At 38.3% G+C, this 25101-nt stretch overlaps 2 protein-coding genes across 4 annotated transcripts in view; both read left to right on the top strand.

The window, feature by feature from the left end:
* Positions 1-43: 43 nt before the first annotated feature.
* Positions 44-9455, top strand: LOC309623131 (bromodomain-containing protein 8-like). 3 transcript variants are annotated; one of them, XM_082379677.1, is made up of 7 exons: positions 44-1779; positions 2633-2902; positions 3524-3681; positions 6467-6556; positions 6655-6723; positions 7958-8135; positions 8705-9455. In XM_082379677.1, the coding sequence occupies exons 1-7, from the start codon at positions 1474-1476 to the stop codon at positions 8753-8755; spliced, it is 1122 nt and encodes a 373-aa protein (XP_082235803.1). In that variant the 5' UTR covers positions 44-1473; the 3' UTR covers positions 8756-9455. The 3 variants fall into 3 exon arrangements, with proteins under 3 accessions (XP_082235803.1, XP_082235805.1, XP_082235804.1); XM_082379679.1 differs by having other exon boundaries at positions 1628-1779; positions 2668-2902; XM_082379678.1 differs by having other exon boundaries at positions 1628-1779; positions 2665-2902.
* A 25-nt stretch (positions 9456-9480) lies between these two features.
* The window catches only part of NME5 (NME/NM23 family member 5), a 42600-nt gene continuing 26979 nt past the window's right edge, over positions 9481-25101 (top strand). Inside the window, exons 1-4 of the mRNA XM_082379684.1 lie at positions 9481-9518; positions 9924-10098; positions 16397-16602; positions 17278-17378. Coding sequence (XP_082235810.1) covers positions 9970-10098; positions 16397-16602; positions 17278-17378 — 436 coding nt within the window. The 5' untranslated portion in view covers positions 9481-9518; positions 9924-9969. The remainder of the gene's footprint in view (positions 9519-9923; positions 10099-16396; positions 16603-17277; positions 17379-25101) is intronic.

The raw sequence follows: 25101 nt of genomic DNA, 5'->3' as shown, positions 1-25101 counted from the left end.
TGTGATTGGAAGTCATGGATCTTTTTGGCTTAAGTAAAACTAGAAAGCTTGCTAGGATCCTAAGGAAGTAGAAGATACCGTCTTTGTGAGTGATAGTTCAATCAATCCAGGAGTTAGAAAATTAAATACAATTACAGTATATTCCCAAAGCAGTCTGCAAACATGCATGTGATATAAGCAACGGAGCCCTAAAAGTTGGAGAAGTTTGTGGAGGAAGAGGTCCATTAAAGGACATAGATTTTGGGTTGGTAGAGAACGTGATTTATAAGCTTAGCAAGCTAAATTAAGGTATAGGCATCTGAGGTGGGGGAAATAAGGAGACTAATGTAATGAGAAATCATATTAAGGAATAGTGAATTACAGGTACCAGGCTAAGGGGACAAAATAGAGCTTGATTTATGGAGGGCTTTGAGTGACATTGAGAAATTTGAGGTGGTAGCTATTGTAAAGCATTGAATAGGGAGACTCTATTCAGAGCAGGTTGGATGAAGAATAGAGAAACTGACCAGGAGGCTATCATATTTATTCAGATATAAAGGATGGGCATTGAGAAAAATAATTGTGGAAGAAAATTGGGAAGTGGACTTGTTTACTGAATATAAGAGAAGAAAGAGTCAAAACAGGACTAAGAAAATAGTGTTGATGATAGGCATAAGGAATTTCGGGAGAGCAAATTTTTGGGAGATGTTCAGAAAGAAAAGTGGTTTTAGTTTTATAAGTGTTGAGTTGAAGGAGATGGTAGGGCACCTAAAGGGAGTTGACCTTTGGGTACATGGAGAAATGAGACCAGAATGCATATAAAAAGTAGAGGTTGAGAGATTTGGAAGCCACCTTAATAAAGATCGAAGTTGAAACCTCAAAGTAGCTGCATTTTTTTAAGGATGTGTTAAGGAAGCAGAGGCCCAAACAAGAATATAGAAGATGGATGTATTAAAGTTGTAAAAGGGAGAGGACGAAGGGATAAGAAAACCAGGAGTGCAGTGTACTGAAAGCAAGGAAAGATATTTTTAAAACTTGATTTGCAGTTCTCTTTCTGAGAAGTGAGAGCTGGATATGACCAGAAGGATGCCACAGGTATCTTAGTATGCATTGAGGATTTAATGGTTGATAGGTTAAAAGTGTCTATATGCTGAGGAAAATATCCCTTGTCCATCAAAATTGTTGCCTTGCAGTTGAGTTTAAGGGTGGTTTGGGATAGAGGAATTCATTTCAGCTAGCAATGCTCCAGTTTTTTCTCTTTTAGAGTATGGGGAAATCTAACAACAAATAATTATTGGGTGATAATTCTATTACACTATTTGACATAGGGCTTCTTCTTTATTCCCAATGATGGATCACTTTTTCTCCTGATGTCCCCCTTCAGCTAGTTTTTACTCTTCCTAATGTTGAGTCGAAAAACATTTCTGACCCCTTATCTTTCTACCAAAATTGGGAGATGGAAATGCCTTAGGAATATTGATTTGAGTGAATTTAATGCATTTTTTTTCTGTGTATTTACAGATGGGGCATGAATGGGTTTGGTTGGATTCTGAACAAGACTATCCCAATGACTCTGAGTTGAGCAACGATTGCAGGTCACTCTTCAGCTCATGGGACTCCAGTTTGGATCTTGATATGGGCAGCTGGAGGGAAACTGAGGAGCCAGGGGCTGAGGAACTAGAGGAAAGCAGCCCAGGGAGAGAACCTCGTGAGCTGCTTGTGGGGGACGGAGGCAGTGAGGAATCTCAGGAAGAGGCGGAGCATGTCAGTTGCCAGAACCTCCTCCACTTTCTCTCTGAGGTAATGGGGAGCCATTATTTCCAAAGGTGGGAAGAATCTCAACTTCCTAAGAGAATGTTTACCCATACATACATTTACCACTCTCATTATTGTTTACTAAAATATAAGGTCCACATTGTCAGGAACTGAGTTCATTTCTGTCTCCAGCACTTGGTACTGATACAAAACATGTGCCAAATATGTACTTTTTGACTGAATGTTCTAAGATCCCAGTCGTTAGGAGCCTGATCATAGGAAGTGGGATTTCTGTATATAGGCCTATCTTTAGGAGTATCCTTGCAATTCATTCTTTCAGAGTCATGGGAGGTGACACTTGCCCAAACTCCCCTTGAAGCTTATAATGTTAAGACTTCCAGGCAATATTTTGCAGTGTTCATATTTCCCAAGTGAAGGGCTGAGGACCAGAAATAAAGAGAATTGGACAGAGTTTATATTTATGTGGCAATTCTACACATTCAGTAGAATCTAAGTCAAGACCAGCAAGAATCTGGTCTTGCCAATTGTTCACATATTGCCAATTCTATCTGCATTGTTTGTGGCAGACAAAGTTTTCAGCAGTTTTTTAGACAGTCGTTACCAGTTGATTCGAGTTGACACTTGAGATGAAAAATTAGAACATAAGCTCCTTGAGGCAAGAATCATGTCTATCTTGTTTACTGTTAGGTCCCTACCAATTAGCCCAGTACCTGTGTATATAAGATATTTGATAAATTTAAAATGACTGAATGAATCAATTAACCCTTACCATCTCAAACTTAGTCACAGTGGCAGTGTAATGATGTGGCATTATTGATATGTAGATGATGATTTCCACTGGTGTTCTTATACATGTAACAGTAAACTATGATTGCAGGTAGCTTATTTAATGGAGCCATTGTGCATTAGCAGCAAAGAATCAGGTGAAGGCTGCTGCCCTTCATCTGGCACCAGACAACAAGAGGCGAGGGGAATTGAAGCTACTGAAGGAGAGGGGGAGCCCTGCAAAGAGCCTGAAGAGCTTTCAGCCAAGGTAGACCCCTTGGTAGCTGAGAAGTCATTACTGGGAGAAAATGGAAGGCCAGAGGTGGCTCCACCTCCCTCAGATATTTGGGCACTTCAGGAACAACCCACAGAGAGTGAAGAGGTAAGTGAATAACTTAAACCAGCTGTCTGATCAGTCCTCTGCACAAAGAGGCAGAGCAGTATGGTTAGAGCACATAGGCTAACTCCAGAGAGTTCAGTTACCTGGGTCTAAATCCTGGTTTTAGCATCAGCTGTGTAGGCTTAGGCAGGTTAGTGAACATTTCAGAACCTCAGTTTTCTTTGCTGAAATGGAATAATAGTGCTCTACCTTATAGGTGTACTGTGAGTTTTAAATGAGATAATTCACGTGCAGCACTTAGCATAGTCCCTGGCTCATAGTAAGCAATCAGTAAAATTTAGAATACCATTATCATTAATATTATCTGGCCAGCTAGACTAGTCAGCTCCAGGGCCACAAGTAATAATGACAGTTTTAAAAGAAAACAGCATCTATCTAGAATAGAGTATATTGCTTTTTTCATTTTTTCTTGGGATACAGAGTTCTCTAAGAATTCTTTGTCTTAGGTCTCGTTAAGTCACCTTTCTCCAACTTATTCTATAACTTTATATAACTGGCCTATTCTTACCTTAAGGTCAGCCTTCATTTACCCCATGCAGGAAAAATTACCTTGAAGGTAGTAAATCTCTTTCTAAACATTCCTTTGATTCCTGGCATTCCCAGGGAGAGGTTCAGCAAGAATCCAAAGAGGAGGACCAGAGTGAAGGGTATGTGTCAGAGATGGAAGACCAGCGTTCTTCAGGTGAGTGTGATGAAAGCTTCAGCATCCAGGAGACTCCTCTGGTGGATATCCTTTTCAGCCGTGCTACCTCCTCAAAGCTGTAAGTATAGACTTTTATCCCATGTTGTTAGGATTAATACTTTTACTTCTGTTTACGCCTATTTGAATTTGTTGCCGCGGACATTGATTACTTTTTGTAAATTGAAAAGTAGAGAGTTAGAGCTCGAAAACACTAGAAATAGAATTAAATATAATTTTACTGTATAAATAGAAGTCTATATGCTTTCATCTTATAAAACAAGACTTTTATCAACATTAAAAATCTCTTTCATAAGTAATCCTCTCTATATTTATTCAGGAAATGTTGCTGAGTCAGATTGTCACTCAAGTCTAATATTATACAAACTATACTTTTAAAAATACTAAAACATCTCCTATTAACTTGAAATTAAAAATTATTTTTAAGTTATTATCACCCTTGTTCCTTTTTCACACATCTTGGGAAATTGTTTATATAATTGTTTTTGTTTTTGTTTTGTTTTTTTTAATTTTTAATTTTTGGCTGTGTCGGGTCTTCGTTTCTGTGCGAGGGCTTTCTCTAGTTGCGGCAAGCGGGGGCCACTCTTCATCACGGTGCGCGGGCCTCTCACTATCGCGGCCTCTCTTGTTGCGGAGCACGAGCTCCAGACGCGCAGGCTCAGTAGTTGTGGCTCACAGGCCTAGTCGCTCCGCGGCATGTGGGATCTTCCCAGACCAGGGCTCGAACCCGTGTCCCCTGCATTGGCAGGCAGACTCTCAACCACTGCGCCACCAGGGAAGCCCCTATATAATTGTTTTTAACATAAGTAACTATGGAGCCAGAGGGCACATTTTAGAATCTTAATTTTTTTCAGTAAAGTGAATTTCTTTTTAAATCAGAAAAACAAAGTTATTTTTGTTATGTAACAAATAGTTCATCTTCTGGGCCTAGTCTTGTGTCTAAGTATTGAGAGAAGATAGTGTGAACTGTTTTTTTTTTCTTTGCTATATCCCAGATCCACCCACATTATCTGTGGGAAGGCAAACCAATAATTATTTTAGCCTTCTTTTGTTTAAGGTATACAACTGAACCATGCATATATATTTTTGTAAATAGCCTTCTTTTGTTTAAGGTATACAACTGAACCATGCATATATATTTTTGTAAATAGCAGATTTCAAATTTTTGTTACACAAATAGAATACAGCTAAAAACCTAGCTTGTTGAAGGATTGCTTCCTTTGCTTTTCTATAACTCTGTTTGTGAGTATGAGCAGATGGCATATGATGACTATCCCCAAAACGGGAAATCTCTAATAATCTGGGATGTTTTATCTCATGACATTTCAGCATCTTGAAACGCAAACACCACACTCTTATCTTAGAATTTAGCTTATACATGAAATCTTTATTAGAAAGCAGTAGATATTAGTAATTGAGTCTGCTTGGCTAGATAGCTTAAGGGGAGATAGGCATTTGAGTTCTTGTGCTATCATTAGGGAACCTTAAAACTACTTTGAAAGATAGACATTCCCTAGGCCCCTCTTTTCTGGCTTCTTCCTTAGTCTGTACTGACTCTCAGGAGTAAAGTGGAACCTTTGGAGTACCAGTCTAAGTCTGCATATCCTTTCCACTCCCACACTGTTACTTGTAGTTGCTTGGCATGCATTTCCAAATAGATGGAAATAAAGGTAAGCAAGGGATCGTTTCTTAAAATATCGCAAAGGTGATTGATTATGAAGTTACAAAACCTATTGTAGTACCTTTCACGTAATGGAAACAATAAATATCTGTTTTGTGGCTATATGAACAAAATTGCATCATTACCAAGGACCTATTGTTTATTCTGACTGATCAGAGACAAAGGAAGAGGTTTGCTTTGGGCTTTAAGTCCCTTGTTCTTGTAGGGTTCTGGGCTTAAGGAAAAATTGATTTTTGTGGTATGTAATTTAGATACAGGTGAGATAGTGCATCATGAAAATGAATAGCTATGTGGAGCTGTTCAGATTGGAGAATGATACGGTATGAGTTGTGCTCAAATGGATGCACACAATGTGGTACATAAAGCAAAACGAGGGTGTGAAACCTTAGGTGTGAAGAGAGCCTATTTAGAGAGAATAATGCCGTGAATAAAGTGTGAAGTGTAACATGTTTAACTTTGGGGTAAATAGAAAACTTGCCAACTGGGAAAATTATAAAATGAAATAAAACATTGAGCAGTTGCATCTCTAAAGAAAAACTAAATAAATTAGGCAGTTTAGCCCAGAGAAGGAAGGACCATGAGGAGAAATGGATTTTTCTTGGTATTTTAAAGATTACTATACGAGGACAGTGAAAAGGAAAAATATTTAAATTGTATAGCATTCAGATGAAGTGTAAGAGAATTCCTTGGGATATGAAACCAAGTATTTTTTCCTCTGGAAGTATGGGAGAGATACTTCTTAATGTGGCATATTTCTGCATAAAAAACAGGACCAGATTCATTTATCAAATACTTATTTGAGCACCTAGTATGTACCAGGAACTTGGGAGACATCCGTGAACAAAGACTACTTTTATAGACCAGTTCTTTAGAGTCACAGGTGCTAAAGGGCAAATTAGCAAGATTCCAAAAGGCAAAGGCAGTTGCCTATTTTTAGTACACTTTACAAGAATGTAACCACTTCATTTGATAATACTGATCAGTAAGAGAATATTTATAGAGTCTAGGGTCCTTTATGAAAGCATGTTTTCATTCCTGTGGTATTATTTCCTTCAGATGTTAACTAGGAGCACTATGTGTTGAGGAAACCTTATCAAGCATCTAGGGGGAACAGAATACCATTTGTGAAGTTACTGTTTCTTTTCTGCTCTGCTTTATCCTGTAGTTCTGATCTAGGCCATAGTGACCCTGTTCAGGATCACTTGCTATTTAAGAAGACTCTCCTGCCAGTCTGGAAGATGATAGCCAGTCACAGGTAGGACTCCAAGCCACTCTTGGTATTCACAGGCACTCTTCTCATTTAGGGTGACTTTCCAGGGTTTCTTCATCCTCTCTGGGTTTGTCCCTTAACAGGTTCAGCAGTCCGTTTCTGAAGCCTGTGTCAGAAAGGCAGGCCCCAGGATACAAGGATGTGGTGAAAAGGTCAGTGGAAAAGGGGTCAAGAAAGGTTGGTTGCTTTTATTTCTGTCTTTTCATACTTTATTTCACATCTGTTAGATTGTTTCTTTATTTCATTTACATTACTTAAGCTCAAGATATATTTTACAGCTGAACAAGTTTATAAAGTTATGGTAAGCTCAGTCCTCATTTGAGAATATAGGGAACAAAAGGATGAAGAGTTTTTTATTAGTATTGACTTTTAAGTAATATGATCCATTTATTATAATCTTACATTAGCCTTTGGTAGTTTTTGACACTGTTATTTCAGAGCAAAACTTTAAAAGGAACACTGTATTCATTCAGGCAGTTATAGGTATGCTAAGGCAAAGATGGTAATCCAGATGGATGTTATAAACACTGATTGATTGCAGTATTTTGGATTTTTATAGCATAGTTCATCTAAAATGCTGTCATAAACCAGTGTGTGTTAGTAGTATATAAAAGATCAGAAAAGAACCTTTGGATACAGACTCCTTAATTCTGTAGATGAGGAAACTAAGACTCAGAGGTGGTCATGACTTGTCTGTGATCAACAGTGAATAGCAGAGCTAGAACTAAACCCCAGAGTCTTACCTCCCAGTTCAGTCCTCTTTCTACGCTGCTGTGCCTTCTCTTATATACCCACTCTCTGTGTCGCATTATATAATATTTACCTTAATATTCACTTGATTCTCTTTTCATCTCCATGAAAGAAGAAAAATAAACTCTGAGCTTTTGATTATACAGTAAAAACAGTTGATTAAATACCTAGTATATGACTATACATTGTAAACAATCGGTCAGTAACTACCCTGTGACAAACTGATCATTGGAGCTCTTTATAACTTTGATACCTCCAATTGTAAAGTGAAATGGCTGGGCCTGTGGGCTCTGGAGTCAGGCTGTTTCTGAATTGGAAACTAAGCTGTGTGACTTTGGGCAAGTACCTAACTTCTTTGATCTCAGTTTCCTCATTGCCAATTGTGATAATGGTACCTACCATATAGGTTTATTGAGAGGATCAAGTGAGTTCATATAGAAAGTACCTAGCATAGCACTTGGCTTATTGTAAGCAGTTGTATGTTAGCTGCTGTTGCTATTTTATTATCTGATGGGGATTGTTATCTTTACTACTGTTTTCATTAAGAGCTGGTTAGTTCTTCAGGAGAGCATGATAGGTCACCACATGTTCCACATGAAGGTTTGATTTCCTCTGGTTTCTCTTGGCCACCTGTAGACCCATGGACTTAACTAGCCTGAAAAGGAATCTGTCTAAGGGACGGATTCACACAGTGGCTCAGTTCCAGAGGGACCTGATGCTGATGTTCCAGAATGCTGTGATGTACAATGACTCTGATCATCAGGTGTACCATATGGCTGTGGAGATGCAACGAGAAGTCTTGGAGCAGATTCAGGTATTGTAGGTAGAGAGCTTCAGGAAAAAAGAATGTAGTTTCTGGAATCTGATTTTAGAAAGTCTGTGAGAATAAGGGTGATGTTGAAGTGACCTTGTGTTCCCAGAGTTTATGTTCAGAGGTGATTCAAGGACCTGAAGGACTGACATTGTACCTGCTGGTTTGGAAAACTCTGAGCCTCTGTGGGACCAGCTTTAATAGATAGTGAAGTAAAATAGTCTAGGAAGGCAGGCAGCAGTGAAGAGCTCTTAAGAGACCTGGGGATAGATAAATAATGGGCGCATCTGCTTCCAGAGCCTCAAGTCAGAGGGCTAAACATGCAAACCAGAGGCTGGAGTCACTGTCCATTTTTTGGTTGCTGTACCTGTTGGTATTAATATATGTTCACATTGTCCTATCTATAGGAGATAAGATATGGTAGCCAGAAGAAGACATTTGAGGGTTTCTTTTCTGGGCAGCTTCTTACTTTAAAGAAAAAAAGTGTAGTCGAATCTCTGCGGAGAAAGAAATAAAACTGCTTTCAAACCTCCATAAAGATTCATAGCTTGCTGTCTGCCTTGACCCTGTAGGTGCTGAGTATTTGGTTAGACGAAAGAAGAGACTTAAATAGTCTGGAATGAGAACTAACCAACCCCATGGAAGATGGGAAACCTGTTTTGCTAACTTGGAGCTGCTACCCTGAACTTTTATGGAATTTGGATCTTTGATTGAGACTCTGACCTAGAGAAGATCCCAGTACTTGTTTACCACTTCTCTGTTGTCTTTTCCAATAAGAATAATGCCTTAACTTACAACCAAAGAATTAAAGGTGCCCGTGGACATAATATAAAGAAAACACGGAAAGCTGAGATTTGGGGTTATGCCATATATGTTGCCCATGTCTTTGTTCCATAGGCTTAATTTAGAGGTAAATAGATTAAACCTCTTTTAATGCTCTTTAAATAAATGTTATTTCACAAGTCGAAGATTGCCTTTTAATGTTTACAGAAGCTGGGAATAGAGGGGATAGCATTATTTGGTGAAATAAGGAAGGTATTTGACATGGGTTTTCTTACCTACACTGTCTGGAAGGGGCTGGGGTAGGACGAGGGAAAGTGTGTATGATTTGTCTCATCATTTATAAAGTGGAGATAATTGAAGTGTCCTTCGAATGACTAGGAGGATGAAGTAAGATAAATTATGAGGAAAATGTTAGAAAACGTCTTTTGCTTTTAAGATTTGCAAGGGGAATAAAAATGCCTGTGGCTGGTTCCCTTTCTTGAGGAGCTAGCCAAAGGCTGCGAAGCGCTCTGCTGGAATTGGGCTTCTGCAGCCACCGTCTCTAAGCTGGGTTTCCGTCTCCTAGCAACAACATGTGGTGACTCTCAAGGAGCCCGGGCTGAGGTGAGTGTCCAGATGAGGGTCGGATTCAGAAGGAATCTGGGGGTGCAGCCCACAGGGGGTCAGGGATTCTGCTTTCCAACCGGGCCTGACGCTAAGCTTCCCGGGGGGGTGGGGGGTGGGGCGGGCCGCTGAGCGGCGCGGAGGGTTGCAGACCTAGTCTCCTCCTGGGCCCCCGGGGTCCTAGGCTTTCGGCTTGCTCCTTGGTCTCTCCACCTCTATGAAAGTGCTTAGGAAAACCCATGGCAGGACTTAGACGCAGAGTAGAAATCTTATTATTGAGACGCTGCTTGTTGAAAAAGGTATGACAGTTTCCAGCTTTATAGATTAATAAAATCAAGCACCTGTTAATGCTGTTTAGTCACAATTACATTAAATTTGGGGTGGGGGGAATGCCTGTTATTGCAGTTGATACCAGTCAAGAATCTCTTAAATTGTACCCTGAAAAGCCAGAATGGAGCTATCAATGCCCCCCGCTCAGATCTATGTAGAAAAGACTCTGGCCATTATCAAACCAGATATTGTTGACAAAGAGGAGGAGATACAAGATATTATTCTCAGATCTGGATTCACCATTGTTCAGGTAACTTCTGGGCCGGATGATCATGTTTTTTTTCTCTCTAGTGAATTAGGCTTTTCCTCCTTAGCTTTTAACTAAAATAGAATTTAAAATTCACTTATCTTAAGTAGAAGATATATTTGGAAACTCTTCTTAGGCATAGGGTTATATCCCTAAACTGTTATTTTAGATTACCTTATTTTTTTTTAATTAATTAATTTATTATTTTTATTTTTGGCTGCGTTGGGTCTTCGTTGCTGCACACGGGCTTTCTCTAGTTGCAGTGAGCAGGGACTACTCTTCGTCGCGGTGCGTGGGCTTCTCATTGTGGTGGCTCCTCTTGCTGCAGAGCACGGGCTCTGGGTGCGCAAGCTTCAGTAGTTGTGGCTTATGGGCTCTAGAGCACAGGCTCAGTAGTTGTGGCGCACGGGCCCAGTTGCTCCGCGGCATGTGGGATCTTCCCCGACCAGGGCTCGAACCCTTGACCCCTGCCTTGGCAGGCGGATTCTTAACCACTGTGCCACCAGGGAAGTCCAAGATTACCTTTGATTTTACCTTTTAAAAATGTTTATGTAAATGTGTCAGCCCATTTAGATCCTTAGTATTTAGCATGAAATTTAGGTTTATTCTTGTAAGTATAAGAGTTATATGTGATAATATTACAAAAGTTTTTTCACATTTCAAAAGGATATAAAATGAGAAGTAAAATTTCTTTTTCTTCCATCTCTCCTCTCCCAGCTCAAGTCCTAAACTCCAGAGAGAGGCAACCACTTAACACTTTCCTGTTCTTCCAGGATTTCTTTTATGCATTTACAAACATTTTTCCCCCATAAAGTAGGACAGTCCCCTTCCCTTGACCCCCTTTACAAAGTCCCTCAGATAGCATTCCAGATCATTACATCTGAATCTATCTCATTCTTCCTAACTTCTGTGTAATACTCTTCTGTACAGATGAGCCACAGTCTATTTACTTGGTCTTCTCTTGACTGTTGGGTGTTTTTTTTTTTTTTAATTAATTTATTTATTTCTTTATTTTTGGCTGTGTTGGGTCTTAGTTTCTGTGCGAGGGCTTTCTCTAGTTGTGGCAAGTGGGGGCCACTCTTCATCGTGGTGCACGGGCCTCTCACTATCGTGGCCTCTCGTTGCGGAGCACAGGCTCCAGACGCGCAGGCTCAGTAGTTGTGGCTCACAGGCCTAGTTGCTCTGCGGCATGTGGGATCTTCCCAGACCAGGGCTCGAACCCGTGTCCCCTGCATTAGCAGGCAGATTCTCAACCACTGCGCCACCAGGGGAGCCCTGTTGGATGTTTTTTTCGGTTGGTTTTATTTCTTTTTTTCAGTTATTTACGAACGTTTAATGTTTTAAGCCTTATACTTGTTCTGCAGTTGGTAGTTTTGAAAATGAATATAGAGTGTTGTTAAACATTATCAAATTAAAAAAAATCAAATAGAATGGAATTTTTTTAAACATCTTTATTGGAGTATAATTGCTTTACAATGGTGTGTTAGTTTCTGCTTTATAACAAAGTGAATCAGCTATACATATACATATATCCCCATATCTCCTCCCTCTTGCATCTTCCTCCCATCCTCCCTATCCCACCCCTCTAGGTGGTCACAAAGCACCGAGCTGATCTCCCTGTGCTATGCGGCTGCTTCCCACTAGCTATCTGTTTTACATTTGGTAGTGTATATATGTCCATGCCACTCTCTCACTTTGTCCCAGCTTACCCTTTCCCCTCCCCATGTCCTCAAGTCCATTCTCTATGTCTGCATCTTTAGAATGGAATATTTTTAATCTTCCTTTTTTCTCTACCATCCTTATTTGAAATTTCAGTTTTTTATTCTCTAATAAATATACAGTGTCATATTGCCTATTGAATCTTTTTAAAAATAATAAAAGGAGAAAACTCGGGCTTCCCTGGTGGCGCAGTGGTTAAGAATCCACCTGCCAATGCAGCGGACATGGGTTTGAGCCCTGGTCCGGGAAGATCCCACGTGCCGTGGAGCCACTAAACCCGTGCGACACAACTACTGAGCCTGCGCTCTAGAGCCCGCGAGCCCCAACTACTGAGCCCACGTGCCACAACTACTGAAGCCCGTGTGCTTAGAGCCCGTGCCCCACAACAAGAGAAGCCACCGCAATGAGAAACCCATGCACTGCAACAAAGTGTAGCCCCCGCTCGCCGCAACTAGAGAAAGCCCGTGTGCAGCAACGAAGACCCAACACAGACAAAAATAAATAAATAAATAAATTTATTTTAAAAAAATAATTTAAAAAAAAGTCTAAAAAAAAGTCTAGGTACCGTAAAGGAAAAGATTGATAAAAGTATAAATATAAAAAACTTGCACATGGCCAAATAAACATAATAAGCAAAGTCAAAACACAAATGACAAACTGGAGAAGAAGATTTGTAATTCATATCACAAAGGCTAATCTCCCTAGTATATAAAAAGCTCCTAGAACAGGATAAAAATTCAGTTGAAAATGGGCAGTACATGTGGATGGTCACAGAAAAAGAAAAACAAATGCTTCTGAAACATAGGAAAAGATGCTCAATCTCTAAGCAGGAAAAAAGCAAATTAAAATGACACTGAGATACCATCTGGCAAGAATATAAAAGTAAATGACATAACCCCTATGGAAGGGGATCTGGCAATTATCTATCAGTATTACAGATGCATATACCCTTAAACCCAGCAGTACTCTTCTGGGAATCTCTCCTATAACCCATGTATTAATATGAAGTGACCTATATCTAGGTTATTTTTTGCAGCATTATTTATTTACAAGCAAAAGATTGAAAACAACCCAGCATTAGAAGATTGGTTAAATTGACCCTGGCGATCCACCAAATTGAATACTATGCAACTAATTATAAACCTCTCTGTGTCCTGTTATGGAAAAAAGCAAGATGCAGAACAATGTGTAGCTACTTTCTATGATAGAAAGAGAAAAAGTAATATATATTCATGTTTGCCGGTATTTGCAAAATGAAACTAGGAGATAAATAACCATTAAAAAATGGTTGCATATTGAGGGTGAGGAAGAACAGGCTGGGTTAGGACAGGGATGGGAATAAGATTTTTCATATAAGCCTTTTTATATTGCTTTGAATTTTTTAGCCCTGTAAGTATATTACTCATTAATTTGAGGAAAAAAACAAAGTATACAGGTAATATAAAGTTTCTAATTTGTCTTTTAAGTCCATATTTTGAAAAGAATTAGTGAAAAACTTAATAATTGAGTTAATGATAACTATAAATTAAAACTTAGTGTTAAAAAAAAAAACTTAGTGTAAATGCTAATATTTAACACTTGCCCTAGTCAGCAAGAAGTTTCAAACCAAAGAACGCCTTGCTATATTGTATGCTTCTTTTTTGTTTTAATTGTGATAAAATATGCACAACATAAAATTTACCTTTTTAACCATTTTTAAGAGTACATTTCAGGGGCATTAAGTACCTTCACACTGTTGTGCAGCCATCACCACTATCCATCTCTAGAACTTTTTCATCATCTCAAACTGAAACTCTGTACCCATTAAACACTAACTACCTGTTTAGCCCTCTCCCTACCCCTGGTAACCACTATTCTTTCTGAGAGACTTTCTGTCTCTATGACTTTGCTATTCCAGGTGTCTCATGTCAATGGAATCATTTGTCTTTTGTATTGTATGCTTTAAAAATAGGCTCTATTATAGGTGAGAGTTCATTGAACTTGAGGCTTTCTTGTTCCATCTAGGAAAAACCTCCTAAAATATGATGTATTCTTTCAGTAGGTGGCAGTCTTTCCTGTGTTACAAACTAATGACTCCTCTTTGTGAAAATATTTTTTTTTGTTGTTGTTGTTTATTTCTATTTATTTATTTTTTGGCCGTGGCTGCGGGATCTTAGTTCCCCTACCAGGGATTGAACCCATGCCCTTGGCAGTGAAAGCACAGACTCCTAACCACTGGACTGCCAGGGAATTCCCTCTTTGTGAAAATATTAATCTAAATTCCAAAAAAGGTTTATCTGATCTAATTTTAAAGCAACTGATGGAATCACTGATTCAGTGTCAACTTTAGTTTAAGATGAGCCCTTAATTTTTAAAATTACGCTGCATTAGCTAGCATACCTGCAGAATATAGCTTCCCTTGCTTGTTAAGGGGTATATGGCAGATAAGGGCTTAACAATGCAGCAAAAAAAGCACTCAAATCAATATGCATAAGAATCACAAATACTGGCATATCTTAATTTTAAATAATAGAATCAAGGATTATACTAAATCAGGCACTGTTATAACTTCTCAAATTTCTTCTATTTCTTGACCATATGAATTTTAATATGAGAATAGATGTCAGCACCTTTTTTTTTTTTACAGTACTGTAACTGATCCTTGACTAGTGAGAATGTTATGTTTGTCCAGTAGAGCCTGTTTATAGCATTGCTGACCTACCTAGTAAGCATCTCTACAAGATTCTTGCTCTGGGCAGTTTAGATCCCTCTCTACAAACCAAGCAATTTTATCAAGTTTCTGAAACTTGAAGACACATGATAGTTTTGGAAGGGACTTTAAGAGGTAGGTCACTTGGTAAAATTCACACTGTACTCTCAGGAAAATCTAACCCATTTTATTTTATTTACTTATTTAGTTAAATAAATATATTTATTTATTTATTTTTGGCTGCATTGGGTCTTCATTGCTGCGCTTGGGCTATTCTTTAGTTGCAGCGAGCAGGGGCTACTCTGTTGCAGTACGCGGGCTTCTTATTGCGGTGGCTTCTCTTGTTGCGGAGCATGGGCTCTAGGTGTGTGGGCTTCAGTAGTTGTGGCACACAGGCTCAGTAGTTGTGGCTCATGGACTCTAGAGCACAGGCTCAGTAGCTGTGGCTCCTGGGCTCTAGAGCGCAGGCTCAGTAGTTGTGGCACACGGGCTTAGTTGCTCTGCGGCATGTGGGATCTTCCCAGACCAGGGCTCAAACCCATGTCTCCTGCATCGGCAGGCAGATTCTTAACCACTGTGCCACCAGGGAAGCCCTCTAACCCATTTTAGAAAGATGGATATCTGCCTTAATCTTGGAGATTTTTAGCCTTCACCTAGTAATTTATCTCCATGTCTCATCATCCTTACTCCAGTGAGAAGTTTTCCTTGATGTCTACTTTGAATCCCTCTATTATATTTTGAGCCCTTTCCCTCATGATCTACCTTTAATGGATTGGTAAACAGTAGTAATGGAGTGATTTTTAAAAAAATGTACTCAAGGGACCTCCCTGGTGGCGCAGTGGTTAAGAATCCACCTGCCGATGCAGGGGACACGGGTTCGAGCCCTGGTCCGGGAAAATCCCACATGCCATGGAGCAACTAAGCCCGTGCGCCACAACTACTGAGCCTGCGCTCTGTAGCCCGCGAGCCACAACTACTGAGCCCACATGCCACAACTCCTGAAGCCCATGTGCCTAGAGCCTGTGCTCCTCAACAAGAGAAGCCACCACAGTGAGAAGCCTGTGCATGGCGACGAAGAGTAGCCCCCTCTTGCCACAACTAGAGAAAAGCCCACGCGCAGCAACGAAGACCCAACGCAGCCAAAAATAAATAAATAAGATGTACTCAAATAGTTGCTCTTAGGGAAAATGTGATGCTTTCTAATTGGAAGAATGACTGACTCAGCTTCTTTGGTTTTTAAAATTTAATAATTCATTCATATAGTTTCTCATTTGTGAACAAAATTAACATTTATTTGTCCCAAACATTTCATATTCTTTCAAATTAACAAAGTTAATGCTAACTAACTATTCTTAAGATCATAGTGAATCAACATATTTATGGCAGAACCAGAATAAAGAATATACAACTTTCACGTTCAAGTGAGAAACTTGTTTACTGCATCATTATACTGCATACTATTTCTAAATACCATAATGAGACCAGCTCCCTAAAATATGTAGGAAAATTTCACAATGAATACGAAAATATCACAAATAGGGAAAGATGAATTTGGAATATTCTAAAGTCCAATTTTGTTACTTTATACAAAGTATGTATTAACAGAATATTGATGATTGGCGTGTTTTTACTTTAAGAAGGAGGTATGATGAATTTGTCATTAACATACCATATGTTGAAAGAGGCTGCCCAACAGGAATAGTTTTTCTTAAGTAGGTTAAATAATTCTTATTTACAGCCTACATTTAACTTTCTTATCTTGACCTTTGTTCATAATACAAAAATAAATCTCAAATTTGTGGTCAGATTGGTACTAATTTCAAGTTATTAATGACTTAATGAGGTATTATTGAACTGTCAATAATGCTTTTGTTGATTTTGTTTCTCTTTTAGAGAAGAAAACTGCATCTCAGCCCTGAGCACTGTAGTAACTTTTATGTGGAACAGTATGGGAAAATGTTTTTCCCCAATTTAACAGCTTACATGAGTTCTGGACCACTTGTTGCCATGATATTAGCTAGACATAAAGCCATCTCTTACTGGAACGAACTCTTGGGACCAAGTAATAGCTTAGTAGCTAAGGAGACACACCCAGACAGGTAACTTTCCTAGGGGAGAAATGGAATCCAACTATGAAAATGAAAAAAAAATCTGATTTCATTGTAATAGGAACTTCCTTTAATTTGAAAGTTTTCCTAAATAACCTGATTTTTTTTGGTGGTGGTGGAGGGCTGGGTAGGGGAGGTCCATTTTGTGTTTTAACTACTTAAATGTGTATTTTAATATCAAATACCACAAAAGGTCTCAGAGAATTTTGATTTATAACCATAAATATAACCACTAGCCTTATTTTTCTCTCATCCTTGAATTAAACTGCCACTGGTGTAGGATTTTTCATGGGAAAATTGGTATGGTATTTTATAGAATATTGGTAACACAGGACCAGAAACTCAGATTTTCAGCATTATCATTAATGTCTGGAAACCAGAGGGCATTGAGTTCTTGCACTTTGAAAATGCATTGCTTTTTCAGTTGTCACAAAACAACACCTCTTTTTCACCCAGATAACTCTTATTTTTCCAGTGTATCCCTCCCGCAGATTTAAATATACTTGACCCTCATGTAGATAGATTTATGCTTAAATTCAAAATAGATTAAAACCTCCATATGTGAGAAGTGGTGATGCTTCTGTAAAATTCCTAAATAGAATGCATATGTAAAAAGTAAAGAAAGTATGTCAGATTGGATGGTCATCATCTCTAACTTGCTTTTAGTCTAAGGGCAATTTATGGCACAGATGAGCTAAGGAATGCACTTCATGGAAGTAATGATTTTGCTGCAGCAGAAAGAGAAATGCGATTCATGTTTCCTGCAGGTGAGTTACAGATGAGTAATTAGTCAATTGTATCTACTTATTGTTCGCTTTCTCTTTTATTTTGGAGATATAGCTGGGAAGGAAGATAACAGGGATTTTCTCCAGTATATTCTGTCATATTTTCAAGTTGTAGTTACTTAACTTGAAGCCAAGAGTAGAAAACATTTTTCTCAGAACTAAATTGTGACCTCTAGGGAATCTTTTGAGAAGAGTTTACTTTTTTTTCTTTCTTTTCTCTTGGGTTTTTCTTCTTCTGTGTTGTAATTCCTTTTAGTTATCCCTAAATGCATCAGTCAAATTTGTTACACTTGAAAAAAGAATCTTCTTTGGAAATTATGACTGATTTGCCATTTTCTCTAACAGTTTACTCTTTGTCTAACAAACACTCATGGTTTTATGAAATTAATAGTTCTGAGGCCCTTTTTTTGTTTCCAACCTGTTATGAAAGTTATAAACCTTGTATAAGTGGGTATAATAAGGAGCAGCACTGAGGTTTTTAGTTTATTTTCAATAATATTTTTAGAGCAGAAAGGAATTTTGGTGATTTTTATTATAAAGAAAAGTCAAAGCATTGGGGCAATTTTGAATTTTTTTTGGCATTTTTTTTTTCTCTAAGTAATTTAGACCTGTTCCTCAGTATTTTCTGCTGAAGATTTATTCAGAGAAAACTGAAAATTGTCTTGGAGATTTAAAAGTTCGGATTTTTGAACAAAACCTGTTTTAAAGATATCTGTACACAAAAGGATTTGCCTACTACATACTTTATTTCTGTGACAGAAATTTCTGTCATATCCATCCCATTAAGATATCTTTTTCATTGGAACTGTTTATTGTGGAATATTTACACAAAAGTAGATAGCATAGTATAATAAACCCCTAATGAACCCATCATCCAGCTTCAACAATTTTGGTCAGTCTTTTTTTTTTTCTAATTGAAGTATAGTTGATTTAGTTCAGTCTTATTTCATCTATAACCCCTGCTCCTGCTTTTCCTGCTTCCATATTATTTTGGAGCACATCTTAAACATGAGATGTTTTTTTAATGTGGTAGATCTTTAGATTTAGTCCTACTAGTGAATTAGACTTTTCCTCCTTAGCTTTTTTTTTTTTTTTTTTTTTTTTTTTTTTATTTTTGGTTGTGTTGGGTCTTTGTTTCTGTGCGAGGGCTTTCTCTAGTTGTGGCAAGTGGGGGCCACTCTTCATCGCGGTGCGCGGGTCTCTCACTATCGCAGCCTCTCCTTTTGCGGAGCACAGGCTGCAGACGCGCAGGCTCAGTAATTGTGACTCACGGGCCCAGCCGCTCCGCGGCATGTGGGATCTTCCCAGACCAGGGTTCGAACCCGTGTCCCCTGCATTAGCAGGCAGATTCTCAACCACTGCGCCACCAGGGAAGCCCTCCTCCTTAGCTTTTAACTAAAATAGAGTTAAAAGCTGATTTATCTTAAGTAGAAGATATTTTTGGAAGCACTTCTTACTCATAAGGTTATATCCCTAAACTGTTATTTTAGATTGCCTTTGATTTTACCCATTAATTAATCCTCTAGATACAGTTAGACATTTGAGAAGCAGCAGTTGTAGGATAAATATAAATGATTAATTACCTACTACCTTGCAGATCTCTTGCTATGAGAATGTGAAGTTCTTGAGAGAAAGTTCTCAGAGTTTATGATATGAGCTCCCTCTTGCTTAGCAGTCAGTCAGGAACTATATGCAAAACCCTATATGATGAAGAGTCACTAAAGCAAGTTACAAAGATATTCTAAAACATATTCCTAATCCTTGAAAAAGCTAGTGCTCTTCCCTTCCCTTTTAATAGGGATGGCTGATTCAAAGCTTTGCTATATTCCATTCATTCAACAAATTTATTGAGTTAACTACTGCGTGCCAGAAATACAAAGATGAATAAGATGTCTCTGCTCTTTTCAAGAACACTATATTTTAAAAGTCTATAAAAATAAATATACAATGCAGTATATAAATTATGCCATGAAAAAGCTTTTAAAAGTATATTGAAAGTTTATCTATGTAAGAAACATGAAAACACTTTTTAGTTTCCCATTAATTCATCCAGCCCAATTGTCGAAAATCAGTTGGCCATATATGTAAGGATCTACGTCTAGATTCTCAGTTCTGCTTCGTTGATCTTTATTGTCTATCCTTATGTCAGTACCATACAGTCTTAATTATTGTGGTTTCATAATAGGTTTTGAAATCAGGTTAGTGGAAGTCCTCCAACTTGCAAATAATAAGTGGTCAGAGACAAATAATAAATGGTCAGCAAAAACAGAGAAACAAACAATCCAAAAATGAAGTTAAGAAAACAGTTTTATTCACAGTAGCATCAAAAATAAGATATTTAATAATAAATTTAACAAAAGAAGTGAAATTCTTGTGCACTGAAAAGCACAAAATGTTGCTGAAATTCAAGAATATCTAAAACACATCCCTTGTTACTGGAAGAGTCAATATTGTCAAGATGGCAGTTCTCTCCAAATTGATTGATAAATTTAATACAATCCCTATCAAAGTCTATGAATGCTTTTATGTAGAAATTGACAAGCTGATTCTAAAATTTATATGGAATTGCAAAGGATCTAGAAGAGCTAAAACAATTCTGAAAACAAAGAACAAAGTTGGAGGACTTCCACTAACCTGATTTCAAACTCTGTTATGAAACCACAATAATTAAGGCAGTATGGTCCTGACATAAGGGTAGACATAAAGATCAGTGAAGCAGGGCTTCCCTGGTGGTGCAGTGGTTGAGAATCTGCCTGCTAATGCAGGGGACATGGGTTCGGGCCCTGGTCTGGGAGGATCCCACATGCCACGGAGCAGCTGGGCCCGTGAGCCACAATTACTGAGCCTGCACGTCTGGAGCCGGTGCCCCGCAACAAGAGAGGCCGCGATAGAGGCCCGCGCACCGCAATGAAGAGTGGCCCCCACTTGCCACAACTAGAGAAAGCCCTCGCACAGAAACGAAGACCCAACACAGCCATAAAAAAAAAAAAAAAAAAAAGATCAGTGAAGCAGAATAGAGAATCTAGAATTAGATTCTACATTTATGTACAATTGATTTTCGATAAAAGTACCTAGACAATTTGACGGGGAGAGGGTGGTCTCTTCAACAAATGGTGCAGAGACAACTGGATATCCACATGCAAAAACAAACAAAACAACTTATACCCTTGGTTCACACCACACACAAAATTTAACACGACATGGATCATTGACCTAAACATAAGAGCTAAAAACATCTAGAAGAAAATATAGAAAATCTTCATTACCTTGAGTTGGACAAAGAGCTCTTACATATGACATCACAAGTATGATCTATAAAGGAAAATATTGATAAATAGGACTACATCAAAATTCAAAGCTTTTCTTCTTCAAAAGCCATCATTAAGAGTATGAAAAGGGGACTTCCCTGGTGGCACAGTGGTTAAGAATCCACCTGCCAATGCAGGGGACATGGGTTCTATCCCTGGTCCAGGAAGATCCCACGTGCCATGGAGCAACTAACCCCGTGCACCACAACTACTGAGCCTGCACTCTATAGCCCGTGAGCCACAAGTACTGAGCCCACGTGCTGCAACTACTGAAGCCCACACGCCTAGAGCCTGTGCTCCGCAACAAGAGAAGCCACTGCAATGAGAAGCCCGCGCACCACAGCGAAGAGTAGCCCCCTGCTCGCCACAACTAAAGAAAGCCCGCGCGCGGCAACAAAGACCCAACGCAGCCAAAAATAAATAAATTTATTTTGAAAAAAAAAGTATGAAAAGATAACGACAGACTGGGAGAAAGTATTTGCAAATCATATATCCGGTAAAGCACTTGTATCCAGAATATATAAAGAACTTTTACAATTCAATACTAAGACAAACAACTGAATTAAAAACTGGGCAAAAGAATTGAATAGGCATTTCACAAAAGAAGATGAATGGCTAATAAGCACGTGAAAAAGTGCTCAACATAATTAATCATTGGGGAAATGCAAATTGAAACAATGAGATAACCACCTGCATACCCACTAGAATGGCTATAATCAATGGCAAGGGTATAGAGATACTGGCATTCTCCATACGTTATTGTAAAATGGTACAGCCACTTTGGAAAACAGTTTGGTGATTTCTTAAAATGTTAAAACATCCACGTAACATGTAACTCCACTAGCAGTTCCACTCCTGGCAGCATCTACCCACACAAGAGAAATGAAAACATAACTCTACTTAAAAAACATATGAGAATATTCATGGTAGCATTATTTAATACAGCCCCAAACTGGAAACAATCCAACTGTTCACCAATGGATAAACAGCATTTAGTATAGCCATACAGCCATACATTGGGATACTACTCAGCAATTAAAAGGAACAGACTCCTGATACATGATACAACATGGATGAACTTCAAAACATTATGCAAAGTAGAAGAATCCAGGCACAAAAGACCATATATTATATGATCCATTTATCGGAAATGTCCACAAAAGATGTTTTTAGAAACAGAAAGAAGCTTAGTGGTTGCCAAGGGCTGGGGGTGGGAGTGGTAGTGGGGAATTGCAAATGAATACAAGGAAACGTTTTTGGGATGATGGAAGTTTTCTAAAACTGGATTGCAGTGAGGATCACACAATTATAAGTTTATTAAATCAGTTGTATACTTCAGTGGGAGAATTTCATGATAAGGGAATTATACCTCAATAAAACTTAAAAAAATAAAATTATAAAAAATAGATGAGGTTTCTGCTCCCATGGACTTTATTGTTTAGTGTTCAAAAGATAGCCATTAAACAATAATTACCTATATAATTGCATAGTTATTATCTAACAGTTGCATAGTTCTTGTGTGGTAAGTACTATACAGCAATTAGAGGGTATCATGAGAGACTGGTAACAAGACAGGCCCGACAGAGGAGTAACGTTTTAGTTGAGATCCAAGGGATAAATAGTGGTTAACCAGAGAAAGGGAAGAACATTCTAGCAGAAGAACAGCAAGTGCTCAAGTGATGAGTAGGAAAGAATATGGCACATGGCACATATATAAACTGAAAGATGTGGAGGAAGACACACTAAGATGAGGTTGAAGAGGTAAATAGAGGTCACATAGTGTAGTCTGTGGGCCAATGTATGGAATTCTGTCTTGAATATAAGTGCAGTAAGGAATCAATGAGGCAAGAAGCAAGAAGAACTACAGTCCTGCAGCCTGTGGAACAAAAACCACATTCACAGAAAGACAAGATGAAAAGGCAGAGGGCTATGTACCAGATGAAGAAACAAGATAACACCCCAGAAAAGCAACTAAATGAAGTGGAGATAGGCAATCTTCCAGAAAAAGAATTCAGAATAATGATAGTGAAGATGATCCAGGACCTCAGAAAAAGAATGGAGGCAAATATCGAGAAGATGCAAGAAATGTTTAACAAAGACCTAGAAGAATTAAAGTACAAACAAACAGAGATGAACAATACAATAACTGAAATGAAAACTTCACTAGAAGGAATCAATAGCAGAATAACTGAGGCAGAAGAACGGATAAGTGACCTGGAAGGCAGAATGGTGGAATTCACTGCTGCAGAACAGAAGAAAGAAGAAAGAATGAAAAGAAATGAAGACAGCCTAAGAGACCTCTGGGACAACATTAAACGCAACAACATTCGCATTATAGGGGTCACAGAAGGAGAAGAGAGAGAGAAAGGTCCTGAGAAAATATTTGAAGACATTATAGTCGAAAACTTCCCTAACACGGGAAATAGCCACCCAAGTCTAGGAACCACAGAGAGTCCCATACAGGGTAAACCCAAGGAGAAACACGCCGAGACATGTAGTAATCAAATTGGCAAAAATTAAAGACAATGAAAAATTATTGAAAACAGCAAGGGAAAAATGACAAATAACATACAAGGGAACTCCCATAAGGTTAACAGCTGATTCCTCAGCAGAAACCCTACAAGCCAGAAGGGAGTGGCATGATATACTTAAAGTGATGAAAGGAAAGAACCTACAACCAAGATTACTCTACCCGGCAAGGATCTCATTGAGATTCGATGGAGAAATCAAAAGCTTTACAGACAAGCAAAAGCTAAGAGAATTCAGCATCACCAAACCAGCTCTACAACAAACGCTAAAGGAACTTCTCTAAGTGGGAAACACAAGAGAAGGAAAGGACCTACAAAAACAAACCCAAAACAATTAAGAAAATGGTAATAGGAACATACATATCGATAATTACCTTAAACGTGAATGGATTAAATGCTCCCACCAAAAGACACAGGCTTGCTGAATGGATACAAAAACAAGACCCATATATATGCTGTCTACAAGAGACCCACTTCAGACCTAGGGACACATACAGACTGAAAGTGAGGGGATGGAAAGAGATATTCCATGCAAGTGGAAGTCAAAAGAAAGCTGGAGTAGCAATACTCATATCAGATAAATAGACTTTAAAATAAAAATGTTACAAGAGACAAGGAAGGACACTATATAATGATCAAGGGATCAATCCAAGAAGAAGATATAACAATTATAAATATATATGCACCCAACATAGGAGCACCTCAATATGTAAGGCAACTGCTAACAGCTATAAAAGAGGAAATCAACAGTAACACAATAATAGTGGGGGACTTTAATGCTTCACTGACACCAATGGACAGATCATCCAAACAGAAAATTAATAAGGAAACACAAGCTTTAAATGACACAATAGACCAGATAGATTTAATTGATATTTATAGGACATTCCATCCAAAAACAGCAGATTACACGTTCTTCTCAAGTGCACACGGAACATTCTCCAGGATAGATCACATCTTGGGTCAGAAATCAAGCCTCAGCAAATTTAAGAAAACTGAAATCATATCAAGCATCTTTTCTGACCACAACGCTATCATAATTAGAAATCAATTACAGGAAAAAAACGTAAAAAACACAAACACATGGAGACTAAACAATACGTTACTAAATAACCAAGAGTTCACTGAAGAAATCAAAGAGGAAATCAAAAAATACCTAGAGACAAATGATAATGAAAACACGATGATCCAAAACCTATGGGATGCAGCAAAAGCAGTTCTAAGAGGGAAGTTTATAGCTATACAAGCCTACCTCAAGAAACAAGAAACATCAAACATCTCAAATAAACAATCTAACCTTACACCTAAAGGGACTAGAGAAAGCAGAATAAACAAAACCCAAAGTTAGCAGAAGGAAAGAAATCATAAAGAAAGATCAGAGCAGAAATAAATGAAATAGAAACAAAACAATAGCAAAGATCAATAAAACTAAAAGCTGGTTCTTTGAGAAGATAAACAAAATTGATAAACCATTAGCCACACTCATCAAGAAAAAGAGGGAGAGGACTCAAATCATTAAAATTAGAAATGAAAAAGGAGAAGTTACAACAGACACCACAGAAATACAAAGCATCCTAAGAGACTACTACAAGCAACTCTATGTCAATAAAATGGACAACCTGGAAGAAATGGACAAATTCTTAGAAAGGTATAACCTTCCAAGACTGAACCAGGAAGAAATAGAAAATATGAACAGACCAATCACAAGTAATGAAATTGAAACTGTGATTAAAAACCTTCCAACAAACAAAAGTCCAGGACCAGATGGCTTCACAGGTGAATTCTATCAAACATTTAGAGAAAAGCTAACACCCATCCTTCTCAAACTCTTCCAAAAAATTGCAGAGGAAGGAACACTCCCAAACTCAT

Source organism: Balaenoptera borealis, assembly GCF_965194805.1.
Source record: "Balaenoptera borealis genome assembly, chromosome: 2".
Classification (NCBI taxonomy): Eukaryota; Metazoa; Chordata; class Mammalia; order Artiodactyla; family Balaenopteridae; genus Balaenoptera; species Balaenoptera borealis.
Note: the sequence above shows the minus strand (reverse complement) of the source record. Positions and strands in the feature narration are given on the sequence as shown.

Coding starts and splice junctions, on each gene's coding strand:
- LOC309623131 (XM_082379677.1), top strand. CDS start 1,474: ATGCATTTTTTTTCTGTGTATTTACAGATGGGGCATGAATGGGTTTGG. Junction 1,780..2,632: donor TCCTCCACTTTCTCTCTGAG/GTAATGGGGAGC, acceptor CTATGATTGCAG/GTAGCTTATTTAATGGAGCC. Junction 8,136..8,704: donor AAGTCTTGGAGCAGATTCAG/GTATTGTAGGTA, acceptor TTGACCCTGTAG/GTGCTGAGTATTTGGTTAGA.